The sequence below is a fragment of the Apteryx mantelli genome, chromosome 2, assembly GCF_036417845.1.
Source record: "Apteryx mantelli isolate bAptMan1 chromosome 2, bAptMan1.hap1, whole genome shotgun sequence".
In the NCBI taxonomy this organism is placed as follows: domain Eukaryota; kingdom Metazoa; phylum Chordata; class Aves; order Apterygiformes; family Apterygidae; genus Apteryx; species Apteryx mantelli.
The window spans coordinates 108,590,519-108,607,188 of record NC_089979.1 but is presented as its reverse complement, the minus strand read 5'-3'; the positions used below and the strand labels follow the sequence as shown (position 1 = coordinate 108,607,188).

Here is a 16,670-nt window from a genome sequence, read left to right as displayed (position 1 = left end):
GTTTCCAGTGTCTTCTACTTATTTCTGTCTTGTCTTTTTTTCCCCTCTTCCTTTCAGAGGATAAAGTATGGACAACTGTGTATCATGACCTGCAAACGAAGACTTCTGTGGGAGGCAACAGCCTGGAGAAATTATCTGTACTGCAGCTCAACTACAGTGCAACTATGGACCAGATTTCTGCCATCACCAGTAGTGCTGAGTACTGCGAGCAGCTTATCTCCTATTTTTGCAAGATGTCCCGGCTGCTGAACACACCAGGTAGGATGAGAATGGGATATCAATCAAATACAGCATTAAAGAACTTCAGAATTATCTAAACAACTTGGTAGGTATTGCTGTTAGACCACTCAGTGAATGCATTTTCTTGTTCTCCTTCATTAAAGTTCAGAAAGGGGTAAATATGTGAAAATACAGAAGAAATTTTTTTCTTAGGAAATTTTGTCTGCTTGCTTACTACAGAAATGAATGCTGTAGCGTCACAGATCCGTGTATTCTTCTCTCAGATTTGATGCTCTTTAAAACAGGAGGGTTTTGGTACACAGGATGACTTTGAAAGTTTGGTTGATAGAGATTTTGAAAAATTGCTTTGGACTGGATCCTTGCGTGTCGGTGTGTGTCATCATATGTTAGAGTCATTGGGTGCACTGGCTGAATGAGGGCTGAAGGATTTGTTCCTATAATATCTCTGAAACAGTTGCTTATACATGGAGCATTTGCGGGTAATCTGTTGCCTTACCTATTGTAGAGGTTGGCATGTTCAGTAATGTAGTTGTGTCAGAAAGATGATGTGCTAAAACCTACAAGCAGATTCACTGCAAGTTTCTTGTGTTGTTGTGTAGCTCTCCTAGACGAGAACAGTTCTAGTAATGCTGAATGTGCCTTCTCGACAAGGTTTACTTATAATTGATAAAAACAAAAGTATTAGTTGTTGCTGAAAATTGTCTAAAGAATCAGTAAAACAGTATATAAGAAAGGAATTCATTTTAGAAACTCTTTTAATATGCAGTTAAAAATATTTTATGGGTGCTCTAATTGTGTGTGATAACATTCAGTGTTAAATAACTTTTCGATAGTACTTAACTAAGACTGAAGTCTAAGCGGAAGCCTATAACACATTCGTGTGATTGCAAAATGAATTCATTTTGATTGGTGCAATTAAAACACATATCAGAGGAAACTAATGGCTGGATACTTACAGTGTTATCCTTTACTTTAAGCTACTTGCCCTCATGAATTCATTTTGATATATTTGCTTATGGTGGAGTAGATAAGGGTTCATTTGGCATGCATGTGCATCTTATCCCTATTTCCATAAGCATTCTGTTAGTTAATAGATACTGTAATGCTTGTATTCCTCTCCCTCCTCCCTGCTGTTTTTGAACTATTTCTAATGCATGGTTTGTCTCTGTTATTATTATTTTGCTTAATTTAGCATAGCAAAGAGACTCTGCACAGAGGAAAGTAATCTCTTCTTTCTTGGGCCTTAACGTATAGGATCCTGAATCATGTTCATAGCTAGAAGTATTATGATTAGATTCTCCTGACGATACAAGCATTCTGCTTGCATGTACTTCAAAAGAATAACATGTGGATGCATCTTTGGGCAGGTTTTTAGAAGGCAAGTATACTTGGGCACATGAGCTGGAGATAATGTTCATTTGAAAAAAAAAATCATGGTTTACATGGAGTACAGTGTTAGATTCTCCCTCTTTAAATGTGTAAGACTGTCATTTCAGGACTAAATGTACTTTTCAGTATGTCTTTTTATCCTGATAAAATAGATGCATATTGTAACTGCAGGTGTTTGCCCTTTCTTCCAGATTTAAAAGACTAATTTAGCAACACACAGAAAATAACCTCATAAAAAAAATTTTTAAGAACTAAAAAAATAGAACAATCAATTCCAAATCTTTGCATTTTTAAGTTTTTTCAGGATTTTTTAGGATGTATTTTGCAAATACTGCTTGCTTCACATTTTCACCTTTTTTATAGAACAGAAAAATTGTCTTAAACTCTTTACTACCCAATTTCTCAGTCCAGAAAGTGGTTTTCTTATGAGAGTTCTTTTTGCTGTAAGGGGGAGAAAGAAACAAGAAATGAACGTCATCTTAACAAAGAATCACACGGCATTGTTTGAATAACACCAGTAGTGGGTTGTACACATAGTACAGCAGTGATTTATTTGTAAGTAGGGGAGAAGCCAGTGCATTTTCTCTTCTAAGCTGTCCCTTTTTGGCTTCAGTCTATGATTTCTAAGCTAAGGAACTAACCTTTCCTTCATCTCAGTCTCTCTTCTTCTGGAGGATTGCCTTATTTGCTAAATATATTTTGACACCCTATTCATCTCGGAGCACAGCTCCAAGTGCTTGTTTGGCTGCTTCCACCCCAGAGCTTTCTGTATAGATCACTGCAGTATGGTACCCGCAGGAAGAAATGAAAAAAAAACAGATATTTTGTGTTGCTCAAGAGGTGGGATCTTGGTTGTATTGAAGCCAGTAGCACTCCCCTACAGACTTCGTGGAAGCAGGATAGCATTTGTGGCCTTGATCACAGATGCTTCTCTAGGTGAGAACTTTTTCTTTATACCTTTCAGAGTAAGTAACCATTTAGAATAGGTTAGTTCTCCAGTACTTTTAAGTTGCATCAAAGGCGATAGAGAAAACTAAGAAGATAGTGCAAGAATTCAAGTCTTTCACCTTTTTGCCTCTTGAGGATTACATGACTTTACAACATGATTCCTTCTCAAGGAGAAACTGCTCAGTTAACATAATTTAAACCAAATCAGGATTGAAGCAGTTTCTTGATTTATTAATGACACATAATTAACTGGCCATCAGAGAACTCTACCTTTTTCTGCTTTTAGCTATGCATTTCTTGACAAGATAGTAAAAGTATATACAATTGTAATAGTATATGTTTTGTTGCTAATAATAACTTAAATAGATGGTTTTCTATGTCTAGGGGGAGATTGCAGCACAATGCTGTAGTTGAGAAAAGCCTTCATATTAATAAAAATGTTTTGTTGTGGGGTTTTTTTTGGCTGCAGGCACAGTGGTCAAAGAATTCTCATTGTCAAGCGCTTTGAGAGCAACACGGAGACAGCAGTCTCCACAGACTAAGCATTTGCATTCTTTTATTGTGAGCTTTAGACTTTGAGTCTCTATTCCTCCGTGTCTTTTTCTCTTAATCATGCACTTTTATCCAAGCAAAATAACATGTACATCCCCCTTAATAGATTAAATTCTTTGCTAACACTAAGGATTGGGAAAGATCTTACAGGTCACAATGCCATTGCCCTTTTGTTGGTCTGAGGGAAGCCAGTAATAACAAAATATGTTCCATGCAAATCAAATCATAAGAGACTTATCAAAACATTCTGGAAGAACTGGAATCCCATAAGACCATGAGGCAATTCAGGTTGGAAGGGACCTTAGCAAGTCATCTAGTCTAATTTCATGCTCAAAGTGGGATGAACTGTAGCTCTCTAGCAGAAAGTAAAGACCATCCGGAAATGAGATAGATTTGGTTTTGGTTTTGTTTGTTTTTTAACCCGATATGTTTTGAATTATGTTCAAACCTAGGGGTCTATTTCAAAACCTTAACGGAAGATCATCAGAAAAACAAAATTAATCAAGATATCCAGTTAGCTTTCTGAAGAGAGCACAAAACCAGACATTGGTGCTGAAAATGAACCATGCTCTTATCACAGATAGTAAGCAATAAAACTATAGGTACTCTATAAACTTCTGGGGGAGCCATTTTCAAACTGAGAGCCCACAGTGGATGCAATTCATGCTGCATTCACTGAATGCCATGAATTAACTAAATACTGAGAAGTGTGTTCAGTTCCCAACTCTGATACAAATTTCCTCTGTGACTTTAAGAATTTATTTTTTTCTGTTTTTTCAGTTCAGTCAACATGAGGATGATGCTTATTTTTCTCTGTGTTGTCTATTTAGATAAGTTTTTTAGAATACAAACCGCTTTGTGAATAGGCAGTTATTAGCATGATAGAGGCTTGCTCTTGGCAATGCAAGTAACTATTATAGTAAATATGTGAATGAAATCGTAAACTCATGGACCATAATTCCAGCTTAATAGTAGTGTGTATGTATATGTAAATTTGCAACAAAATAAACACCAGATTTTTTTTGTTTTGTTTTGCTCTTTTAAATTTACATTTCTGATAACTTCTTCTTGTTTCCTTGGAAACTTCGATTTTGAACAGATGATGATATGTTTAGTTCTGAGGATATACAGAAAGCTAGCATTTCTTGAGTTCTTGATGCCCGCACGCTGTTCAGTATGTGTGGGACATTTCCCTTGCTTCCAAATGGCAACCTGGAGGTGGAAGCATGTTCTTGTCCACTAGTTCACCACAGAGAAATAGGCAAAGCAGGATATGGAATCATTTATCAATTCTATAAGAGGAAACTTTGCTTCTTTGCTGTGAGAAGATATGCAGGACAGTGATAGAGTATACTAATAAAATGCAGAATGTAGGCTAATAAAATTAGATATTTTCATCCTCTGTTGCCTTTCGATTTCCTAATAACACTTGCCTGTGACTTCCTCGGTGTGAAGTTGTCCATGGGCCAGTGATCTCAGCCTCTGAAATGCAGAGGGAAGAGCATGCTGGTTCTGTCATCCTTTCCTTCGCCCCGGGAAGGAGAACCTGAAGGGAAGAAGGCTGCTGTGTTCAGAGCATCTGTGAGTCTGTCATTTCTCAGAGATATAGGAGCTGTAACAAATAAGCAGAGTGTAGGAGCTGAAAGCATGGATATAGAAAACAGAACAAGATCTGTTGGTGTTGTGTTCCAGTTTTATTCCTATTCACTATTCAGGAAGGAAAGTGATGCTTGCAGGCAGCATATGAAAAGCATAAAGCAGAATTATTGCAATACATGAATTACTGTTTCATGCCTGTTGTCATTGGAGGAAATGAGACAGCAGCTTCAAGAATTCAGGAGTATCTTTATTAACAGATGGAGCAGAAAACTTAATTTGTTTGGTTTGTTTTAGTTACGATAAAGCAATTGTAATACAGTACTAAATAAGATTTATGGTAGACTGAGATAAAAACAAAGTTAAATATTGCTATATGGTATTTCTATTAAGTAGACATCCAAATAAGATCTCTGTATCTAAATTTCCACATCTCTAGAAGTTAACTGAACTAGAATGCTAGTTACAGAAATAATTCCTGCTTAACAAGAGTTTTTCAGAAGGAGTCCAACAGAGGAATGGGATTTCTGCTGTCCTGCAGTGATAAATGTAAACTGCTCCTAAACTAGCTCAGACCTCAACTTTCAATTCTTTATGCTCTTTCAGAAAACAAGCCCACAAGTCTTCACCTATCTTCTCCAACCTAGAGAAACTTAACGATTGACCCGCTCTTCTATCATTGTTTTAGGAAAACTGTTTTCACTTTCTAGTGATTTTTCAAGCACAAGGGTAGTGGGAACAATATCCTCATCTGCTACTGTGATCTACATTTACATGTTCTGTAAGTGGAAAACAACAACTTTTGGAGACACTTTTTCCATAATTGTTGTCATGTTGCTATAGAATTGAAGCAGATAAACTATTAATTTGCAAGTTAAGTATTTCTGATGAAATACAAATGGGCTTCTGGGCTCTTCTGTTCATAAAGAGATTGTCCTTTACAGTCTGTTGTACACCATTCTTTCGTCTTCATTTCAGTCTGCCTCTTTGCTCATCTCTTAGTTATTCCATTGAGTTTTTTAGATACCAAGACCCTTGAGCTTCTTATCTTCACTTTGACTTCCTAATACTTGTAGCTGGTGAGCTCGTTTTGCTAATTTCTGAAGTTAATCTTTGCTGTTGTCTGGGAATTAGATGTAATCCCGTAGCACTGAGTGAAAAAGGCTACATAGTGCTTGGGGGTTTGTTAGAAATAATTGTAGCTGCTAACAGCTTTGTGAATTTTAGAAACCCATTAGGGAAAGCATAGCTGTACTGCTGTGAGCCCTAGTTTCTTTCACTATTCCTTTTTAAGAAGAAGTGGTGTGTCTGAGTTTTAGCTTTGCAGTTACAGCAGAATGTTCCAAAAGAGTTGTTTCTCATACTCATTCTCTCCATAAATGTGCTCTGCCTATTATGGGAAGAGATTCACTATCTTTATTTCTTAAAAGGAAAAGGGAGGAAAGTGATCATTACTACACTGTTTATAGTGAAGCCTGTTTTATAAAAACTGTCTTCAGAACCATTTAAGGCTTGTTGTTTCCACAGAGATGAGTCCACAGACTTTGCTTCTTCATGAGCTCAGTTCTTTCTGGGGAAAAGTCATCTTTGTTGGTGAAGGACAGAATCAGCTTAGTTTATTAATTTCTCAAAGAATAATGTAGCTAGGTGGTATGTCATCCTGTGTATGAAGAATTTCATGAACAAGAATTTTTCACCCATCTACTAATGTATTTATGTTAATTTGAGGTTTTTTCTTTTTTAAATATATAGTGAAAACACCCTCTTTTTTTTCTTGCCTTTTCCTGAGATGTGTGTGTCATGAACAACTATATGAGGAATCAGAGTAAATGTATATAATTAAGAGAAAGTAGTACTGTGCAGTGGATAAAACATGAGAATCAAGAGACTGAGCTCTAATGTGTTATGGACTTCTTGGCCTTTACTTTATTGCCCTGTGTTGCCTTATAAGAAGACAAAACTATTCAACTGTCGTTAGAAAACAGTGTGCTACAGGACTGCCTGCCCTGTTCTTATGGGTGAGATGTCACTTTTTCATTTCTTGAGGCAGTACCTTTTAAAGATTTTCAGAAGGTTAAAGTTAGGGTTTCCTAAATTCTAACCTGAGCTTTCCCAGCTGATTTGGCTGGGCCATTGGGCTGTCTCTTTTAGTTTGTGTTTTGCCTTTGGAAAGCCTCTTCTGCCTCTCGTAAGGCTTTAAGCAGTCTTTAGTTAATGTTTGGGGTTTGAAAATATTGGAACCGCTTTGTAAGCACTATTTGCTGTTGCTATTAACATCATCAGATCCCACCCTCTATCATACACGTTTCATAATACGTCATTCCATCAGATAAAGTTTTGAAACACTACAGAATGCATGCAAACTTGAGAATAGATATGGTGGGGTTACCAACATAGGTGTGGCAATTTGAGGTATGAACATCCCGAAATACATCTCTTCCTAGGAATATGGTTTTTTTCAGTATACTTTTTATGTATGCTCAATCCTATTTGTAAAAGCAGTCTAGTTAAATGTTTTTTTCTGCATCATCTCTCAAGTTGAGTGCCTGAAACACTAACTTCTTTTCCCCTTTTCACCTTGTAAATAATTCCACATTCCTTTTTTTCCCCTACTTTTTCTCCTTTTTCCTTGTAATATAGCCCATTCTTTCCATGAATCCTCTTCAATGATTTGATATTCTGTCTGCTTGCTTTTGCAAACCTAAAAAGAGCTGGAGCATTAGATGGGATATGTAGGTGAATACATTTAATAATGTTAAAACAGTGTCTAACTTAGACCAGCTAACACTTTCCAGGAGTGTATGAGGAGGGAATTTTACTAAAGGTTAAAAGAAATATGCAAAAATACACCATATTTTAAATCCAGATTAATGTCATTATTGTTGCAATTTGGGGGAGGGGAGTACATTGTCCCCTTGTACTGTTGTGTCCTCGTGTGTTTATGGCATAAGCTATAGGTACTCTTAGATTTCCTTGTGGAAATATGTCTGTATACATATAGGAATTTATATAAAAGGAAATGACTTCCAGACTATGTTCACTTCTTTAGAAAGAATTACTTCAACAAGATCATTTTTGGATGTATCTTTTTAAATGCTGTGTTATATGAGATCATATTACCTGCTTAATATGAAAAGGTGAACACAAATAATCTCTGATTTTTAAGCTGGGCATAGTTTACTGAAAAGGCATATGGACGATAACTACTATTTTAAAGGATTTCATGTTGTCAGAAAAAATGGTTGATGGATTCGATCTTTAATTCTTGGAATAATGAGTGGGAAAGAGATTTCACTTGATTAATAGAAATAGAAAAATCAATAAATATGTTTTCTGAAAAAGTGGATTTGCAGATAAAAATGAAAACAAAAAAACACCGTAAGATGCTTACTACATCTACTGGTAGAAATTAAGGTTCAAATCTGGGCACTTGTTGGCAGGTGCAATGATGAAGATAGAGCCTCTAGCAAGCTGCAGAAGACTGAAATGCAGACCAGCATTTCACAAGCAACAGCTAAAGATTTCAAATCAGCTACCAACTTAGCTGCTAAAGCATAATGAGTTTCAGAAAGTGGCAGCTAGTTAGTACACGCTTCTATCTCAGTTACACTAGGAAAGATTTAGTATGCTACCTTCTAATGCAAGCCTACCCCCGTACTGCTTTGCAGAAATAGCTGGCATGCATTGGTAGTCAGTGTGGTCTCCATAAAACATGTGCTCCACAAGTAAAGTGGGGTTTCAGAGGCAGCTTCAGATGCTGTGCATTGCAACAACAGCTACGATGATGATGCTTTGTTTAAACTGCAGATATGCAATAGATGCTTGTAACTTATAAAATGGCTCTTACTACCTCCCCTTTTCACAACATATTTAATATCTGTCCAGCTATTTTTAAGAAGTCTTATCTACCAAAGCGCTGGTGTAGATGATACAAATGATACAATTCATTATAGCTATTCAAGTTTAAGAACATCTGAATTTTGGAATGTACTATGCTACTAAACAGAATATTTTCTCCCAACCTGTTAAGAATCAGTGCTTCTGCTTTCTGCTAACATCAGTCTATCTCAAAAGCTTTTTTTTTTGTCTTTCCCCTTTAGTCATTTTTCTTTGTTGTATTGTGTCTGTATTCTGATTTCATATACACTTTCATAAAATCTAAATAGTATTTACAGCGGTGTTACTCTTGAATGACATAGAAATAACAGATCAAAGCTACTTTTCTTTTTAATCATCTCTCTCCTATGGCATGGACTCTGTTTTCATCAGTTTTTGCAAAGTGCTATGTCAAGTAGTGACAATGTTTGGAAGAGACACTGAACCAATTTCTTTCCTGGAATATCTGAAATTGCAAGGAGCCCCCCAGAAATGACAGGTATATAAGATAATTCATCTGTGATGATACTCTGCACCACTATGCTACTTTTTACCCACAGAGCTAAAAATATCTTAACAAAATCTCCAAATGCTAGGGAGCAGGAAGTAATGAGAGTTTTGCTGTTGGATTTTTGTTCCATTTCGATTTGGGGGTTTTGTTGGTGGTGGTTTTTTTTTCATTTTGTTTTGTTTTGTTTCAGGATTTCTGTGCAGAGTCTGTTTGAACGTAATAGGCTTGAGGAGTTCAGAGGATTGCTGGCCACAGCCTAGTGATCAATGCAGATCAAACTTTCTTGTGTTAAACACAGAGCTGGCTTAATCTTACTGAACCAAAAAAATCTTGACTGAGCTGGTTTAATCTCACTGACCCAAAGGAATCTCTGCTCTTACTCTGATTAGTTCTGCACCTTCATCTGTGGCCATCATCCTGACAGCTAGCTCTGTTGTTCAAAATCACGTTCAAGTAAAAGAAAGCTGTAATGCCAGCCAGACTTTGTGAACACAGACAAAGCCCAAAGTCAGTAATGTGTGGAAACTGTGCGAGTCTGTGCCAAAAGACAAATTAGATCTTTCCTGTGATCAAGCTGAGGTTTTGCCCCCAGAACATCTTCCTCTCTAACATCCACTTGGTTCATTATTAAAGTAGAACAACTGAATATTCACAGATGCTTCACTGTGAAGCGTGTAGGTAATTGATTCATGTTTGCTTTCAGCATCACAATGTCAATGTCTGGTTTTATTTGGATTCATATGCAGTTTCCTTATTGTACAGTGGCATTTGGACAAGAGGAAGATAATCCAGTCACCCATCATGTCAGATCATTTGGCATATAGCAGAGTGCCATCTGCAGGCTGACTGTTAACATTTTGTTAAAACAAAACAAAAAAAACTTGTGTATGAATTCCAGTGAACACAGGCAAATAATAAGCGGTTCCAAAGTTTATAATATTACTATTGTCAAGACTTCATTTTTGTTCAAAGTAGTGCAACTAACTATTGAACTACTGCTTACAGAAAGAAGAAAACTTTGTGGGGGGTTTTTTGAATGTCATGCTAAGTCTGGTAATCCTTTTGTTATATACCTTTTCATTAAGAATTCATTGTTTGTCTGTATTCTAACAGCAACAACAACCAAAAATCCTGTCAATTCAATCCGTTAAAGAATTCTTTTTCTCTTTCTTTCTACCACACTTCGTAGCCCCTGCTCAGAGTTGCGACTGAGGAATGATGATAGAATAGCTCCTCCTCTTTGCCAACTACTGGAAAATAGCAGTGCTTTCTTGCTGACAAAATCTTGAGTAGATAAGTTAAGCGTAATCAGAACTACTTCTGTCCTAAATAACTTCTTCTGTCCTACTTCAGGATATTCTTTAGGATTTCTCTCAGGTTAATTGCAGTGCAACACCGGTGGTAGCAACCTCTTACTGAGGTCTGAACTACTTTTTGTTCCTGTCTCCTGTAATCAGGCTGATAATCAATACCTTTCACTGAGTACAGTGGTGATCATCTTTCAGCTGCTCTTTTATTCCTAATGCTTCTGTCTTTTGTCAGTAAAGATAGTGGTGTCTTAAAGCCATCATTTTCCAGCTTCATAAGTCTCCCCATCCTCCTAGTCTCCCCTCATACAACCACCCTGTACTCTTTGTCATTTTAAGGTAAAAATTTCAAAAATTTCCAAAAACAGATATTTGTAAAAAATTTGGTTTTAATCAAAATGAATACTTTTCACACAACAGTACATGGCACTAGATTTAATCTGTTTGGAAACTAAGAGAGAGTAAGACAGTATTCAGCCCGGGGCAGGAACAGTGGCATTACCCCTCAGAGTCCCGGTCTCCAAAGACAGCCTGGACATGTCTTGAATAAGCTGGTGGTCCTGCAAATCTGGATCTCCTCCCAAGGCAAATGGAAGGACATGGGTAAGAGGGGAGCCATGGTGAATGGGATAGGGTCCCTAACGGGAATGAGAGAAGGGCCAGAATGGCAACATACCCCGGAGAGCACTCTTTCCTCGCAGTCAGGACTCCGGGGATCGGGGCTGTGGGGGACGCCGGGAACCCCTAGCTCCGTTGCACAGCTGGAGAGTGCTACCAGCCCCCTCAGAGCCACAGAAGACAACCTGGCTGTGGGCAGCAGAAGTAGCAGGGAGAAAATGGCATACGTGTTTTGAGTGCATCCACACTTTCATGTGCGAGTGGCTTCAAAGGAAGGCAGAGATGTATTTCTTGTAGGAATATATTTTGCTTTGCAGAAGCTTTTACTAAACCATTCTCATGATCCTACAGCCTAAAGGAGTAGCAAGTTATGTTTGCAAGTCCCAGGGCATCATGGGAGTCTTCCTGATATAATGGTTTGTTCTAGAAGGATGGGAAGCAATAGTTAGCTTTAGGTCTGTGCCAAAGGGCAAAATTCATAATAAATTTTTTGAATTAAATGGAGTGGAGTTACAGCAAACCACCTTTTCTCTCCCTCTCTCCCTCCCTCTCTTTTATCTTTTTTTTTTTTTTTAATAATCTACTGAAAGGATGAATGTGGTAATGAGTGAGATTACTGTCATTTTGGAAAAAGAGTAGAGTCATATTCTGTTCCTTATAAAGGCAACATGACAAAACTCCGAAAATTTGTATCAAAATCAGTATCTCCAGTGGTTGGCAGAGGCACACCTAAGCCTGTACAGGGGTGTATACAGGGCTGCAGTAACAGGATGCACTCGGCCAGAGTCTGTGGTGAAAAGGTTTGTAATAAACTCTGCACAGGACCTTCACCATATTCCTCTTGTATTAAGGAATAAATTGACATTTCTGTAGTTTTACTATGTCTTAATTGTCCTGCATTATTATGATTCTGTAACTTAAAAATGAGCTACAAAAAAAACTGTATTGAATTTAAATAGAGATTATAATCCCTGATTTATCAACACAAATTTGGCTTTGTTTCTGACTATTGTGTTTTACTGGGATATATTTATATACATAGGTCATTTTAACATTTAAGGGAAATTCCTTGTCTGTTGTCTCATTATGCAGTGTTCTTTCTATAAATAATATTAATCTAACAAATTTATTTCATGTTTTTTCTCCTCATACTTTCATGTTTTCCTATCATTAGGATTTTCAAACTGAGCAGACTATTTCTTCTTTTTTTTAGTTTATATATATGTGTATATGTGTGTGTGTGTGTGTATATATATATATAAAAATAAAAATTTGGCAGTAAAACTAGTTCAAATATTTCCAAGAGCTAACCTTTCACCCAGATGAGTGTTTCTTGAAATGTCGTATATTCTTAGAGAGATGCAGTTTTCATTTTGGGTTTACTAGTTTTATTACTGCAGTAGTTTTGAGTAAAACTTTGATCGGTAAAAGAAACTGATTTCTGTTGAAAACTTGCACTGTAAAGGTTTCTTCAAGAGCTTTTCAATTTGACCTGTAAGTACTGTTTTAGGTGAAACCTAAATCATAATGCAAAAGTAAACATTTCATCTGAGACTGACCTGAAAGCCTAGCCAGATATGTATGTGCTACATCCTAAAGAACTTCCTTTATTTCCCACACGATTCATTCATAAATAGTCAATAATACTGAGGTTCCTTATATGTATGTGGATTTGTTTGTTCGCTATTCTTCAAATCTATTTCAAATCCTTTAGAAGAAGAGGGGCAAAGTTTTAAAGGACATAGGTGGCAATGAGAGAGGATCACAGTTTAGCAGGTGGAGATAAGAAGATGATGCAGCCACGGTACTGTGGAGTGATGGCGGAACTTGAAAGCTGCCTGGGAAAGGGGTAACAGTGCAATTTTTAGGAGAAGATGGAGAATCCAGATCACTATGTATACGGTGGCTGAAAGACCTATGGCAGCCAAGGAAAATATACTGAAGGAATTGTTGTAGAGCTTCATTATTTTGTTCTCAAATTGAAGTTGGTTTAATTGAAGCTAATACGATAATATTAGCGGAGTATTGGGAAATTAAGATAAGACTGCAGTGCTATGGAAGCTTTCTAGAAAGTACAGAGGTGCAGAAAGATGTGTAAAATATTAAATATTGAATAGCTTTATGCAGTTGGAAAAACTGGACAGTACTTCAGAGTTAAAATTTGAATAAAACTACATCTAGTGTAACTTCATTGAAATCAGTAGAATAATGAAAAGCTCATTTGCTACCTAAATAGTTTTCAGGTTTTGATTAGTTTTAGTATGATATTCTGTGTTTTAAAAATGAAGCCTTTTGAAAATGCAGAGCAAATTATAGGTCAGAAAAGGAACAAAATGGCTTTGAGTGTCTGATCATGTCCTTGGCTGAAGGAAAAAAGAGATGATGTTGCTTTCATTCAAGAGAATTTTAGAACTAACTAGTTTGCAATTTCATAGAAAACTCCATACAAGTTCTAGGGTACTTTACACCCCCATTTCCTTTGATCAATGTAGAACTTCAGAAAGTTCCTCACGCTGCCACATTTCACTCCTGGAGAGAGATGTCCTTATCTAAAGTGTCTTTGGAATTGGATTAGCTCCCTTAAATGGCTATGAACCCTTGAGTTCAGCTTTGGGATGCACTACATGAAAGCTCTTTATGTGCTGTTGGAGGTTGGTTCTTTTTTTCACTCCCTAATGTGAAATTATCCAAGTGAAATAGTTTAAAAGACATGCACCTGACAGCTTCCCTTAGAGGGTTCAGCCAAGGACAGCTGATTAATTTAGGTATTAACTTTAATTTAAATGAATGTACAGATTTAATTCAAAGTCTGTGACTGAAGAGGTTTAAGAAAAAACAGCTTTGGAGATATGTAGTGCAGTTGTTTTTAATAATTGAAAAGTAGCAAGTGAAAGAAATTTTGAAAATAATGTGATACTGAGTTCTTCACCTAGATCTAACCACTTCAGATCCCCTGCAGAAAAGTAGTGCCTGAAAATTATTTTACCATGTGGCCATTCAGCTATCAAGATAAGATGAATTGGTAGTCTCAGTATAGTTCCTACTGGGCAAATGCTGCATGTAATACAATCATCATCAATTCTGGCACCTTCCTCTGCTGTCTTAGCTGAGATTACCAACAGGCCAACCTGCTAGTCTCCTAAAGCAACAGCTGATACATGGCTGCATGAGCATTTTATTTTTGGTCAGCTGAATGCTGGAAAATGTTGAAATGTTGAATGTTGAAAAAAAAAAAAGTCAAGAAAAATAGATCTTTTAAAAAAAAATCTGTTTAATTTTTTTTTAAAAAGTTGACATCTTCAAGTCAAATTATATGATGCATTTCATATTTTACTCTTATTTAATATAAATAATTGAATTATTTTGTTTACAAAATGTAAAACAATAAATTCCATTCTCTGTGATTTTTCCCCCCTCTGTTGTTTTTAGTTTAAACTAGTTTAGTTTAAATTCAGTATGCTGAATTTGACAATGAATATTTTCTTCAACCAAAATCCATGCTTGAGGAAGGGAAAAAATGTTTTAACACAAATATAGATTAGTTCCAGGTTGCAGGACATTGGCAGTGGTCAGATTCATGCTGAGTTAACACATTTGCATAGTTGCTGTTGATTTGTATTTATTCGTGAGTAAGCTGGACATGAGTTGTCAGAATTGTTAATGAACCTAGCAATTACTATTGGTATTTCCTTTTATTAAGATCATTGCCAAGTGAAATGGTTGCAGTTACACCCCATGATACAATGTGCTTCCATGTGAAGGGCATGCTGGACCGCCACCATGTTGCAGAAGAATCCAATGTGCTGTGACAAGCAAACACAGCTGCCATCGGCCCACACTCACACAGAGGTGCTGCCGTCGTTTGATAGCATTAGGCTTTCTGCGCTAAGTAACAAATTACAGGTCTTGTTTGCCGATGAATTAACTGTCTTTCCATCAACTCTAATGGGAGCTTGATTGGCTTTTAAGGCGCAGGGACTAAATTTTGCTCTCAAATACTTGTAGGACTTCAGCAGGATGTTAGGGAACTGAACTTGGACTCGGAACAACACAACTGTGGGAGTCCCTGATAATGATGCATACTGTAAATCTGATATCAAAGGCTATCTTTCTTGGCAATTTGCTACTGCAGGTAATAGAAAAAGTTATCTGATCCTGTAAATGACCCATGAAGTCAGCAATGCCCTATTAGTCTCTTGTTGCTTGCCTAGTACTTGCTGAGAAGCTACTGACTGGATGACTGCATTTCTCCAGGAGCAGTAAACGATGTATGGGAATGCTAGTTAAATGCATTTAAAAAATCCAGTGTCTAGTGACAGATGTTGCTGCTTGTTTCAGTAAACCCATTCAGTGAGTCAGACTGGGCATTTTTAATCTTTTTTTTTTTTCTTTGAAGAATTTGGATAGTTGAAGCAGCAATGTAGATGTACTTTAGTTTATGAATATTTTTTTCACAGGAACTGCCAAACTTTTAGCATAGCCACTGCATTAAACTGTCTCACATTTCTGCACGAAATTTGTTCTGGACACAAATCTCTCTAGGTCTTGTGCTCCCTCAAGGAAGTGGTAGTGTTCAGACGTGAAGATTCCTCCCTGCCCTTTGTAGCAAATATGCCTTTGAAAAGCAAGACATAAAAAGGGAAAAATTCCGTATGCTTTGGATTTCTGTGAGACGTAAGGTCTCAGTTTTGCATCAAGTTACATTTGAATTTTAATGTTTTTAAAAATAAGATATTCTATGTTCTCTTCCTTGGTCTTTGAAGCCTCTTGGGGTTGAGTTCAGAGTATAAATTATATCTACTTACCTAATGTGTCACAGCTATGCTAGCACCTACATTCACAAATGTGAAGAGGAATGCAAGGTGCCAGCTCCCCAGTCCCACAGCTCTGTTTTAGGCAATGCAGAGATGAAGTCATGAGCAGCAGAATAAGTGGTCTGAATGCTACTGTTAGAAACTATGTCAGCAAACCTCTCCTTGAAGCTTTTAAAGACCTGACTGGGCACAACCCTAAGCAACCTGGTCAAAATTCAGTGTTAACCTTGCTTTAAGCAGAAGGGAGGACTAGAGACCTCCCGAGGTCCCTTGCAGCCCAAGCGATTCTGTGACTTCCCTCTGCAGTACAAGTGGTGCACCTTTATATCACTGCTGGTACGGGCTTCTCCCTGTTAGGAACAGAATAGTCTGGTGTTGGCAAGAGCATTGTTTCAAACCTCTCTTTGACGTGAAGAAGACCTAAGAAAAGAAATTAAGTAATCCTGTTTGGGCAGAGGACAGGGAAGGCAGAAATCAAAGTCAAGACACAATGGCTGAACAATGCACAAATTTTTCTCCTAGCAGGAATAAAGGATGTGGAATTCACACTATGTCGGGTAGATGAATTTAGTGCAGTCATGCAGGGGAAAAAAACCTGCAATGAATGGACTCTACTTCTCAGTGAGAGCAAAGTATCTTTGGAGCAATTCCTGCCATGTTTGCAGTTGCTTTGAAATCACTATAAACATCATAAATCCACTAAAATTTTGTGTCCCACATTTACTGCAGTGATTATCATGTGCATGCATAAAAGAGCAGAATTTGACCAAAACTTTTAATTGTCTTTTAAACTCCCAAAGGGTAAAGTAAGTTACGTGA

At 37.1% G+C, this 16,670-nt stretch overlaps 1 protein-coding gene across 1 annotated transcript in view; it reads left to right on the top strand.

Annotated features, from left to right (window-relative positions):
- The window catches only part of CNTNAP2 (contactin associated protein 2), a 1,164,397-nt gene that overhangs the window by 816,295 nt on the left and 331,432 nt on the right, over positions 1-16,670 (top strand). Inside the window, exon 13 of the mRNA XM_013955738.2 lies at positions 58-258. Coding sequence (XP_013811192.2) covers positions 58-258 — 201 coding nt within the window. The remainder of the gene's footprint in view (positions 1-57; positions 259-16,670) is intronic.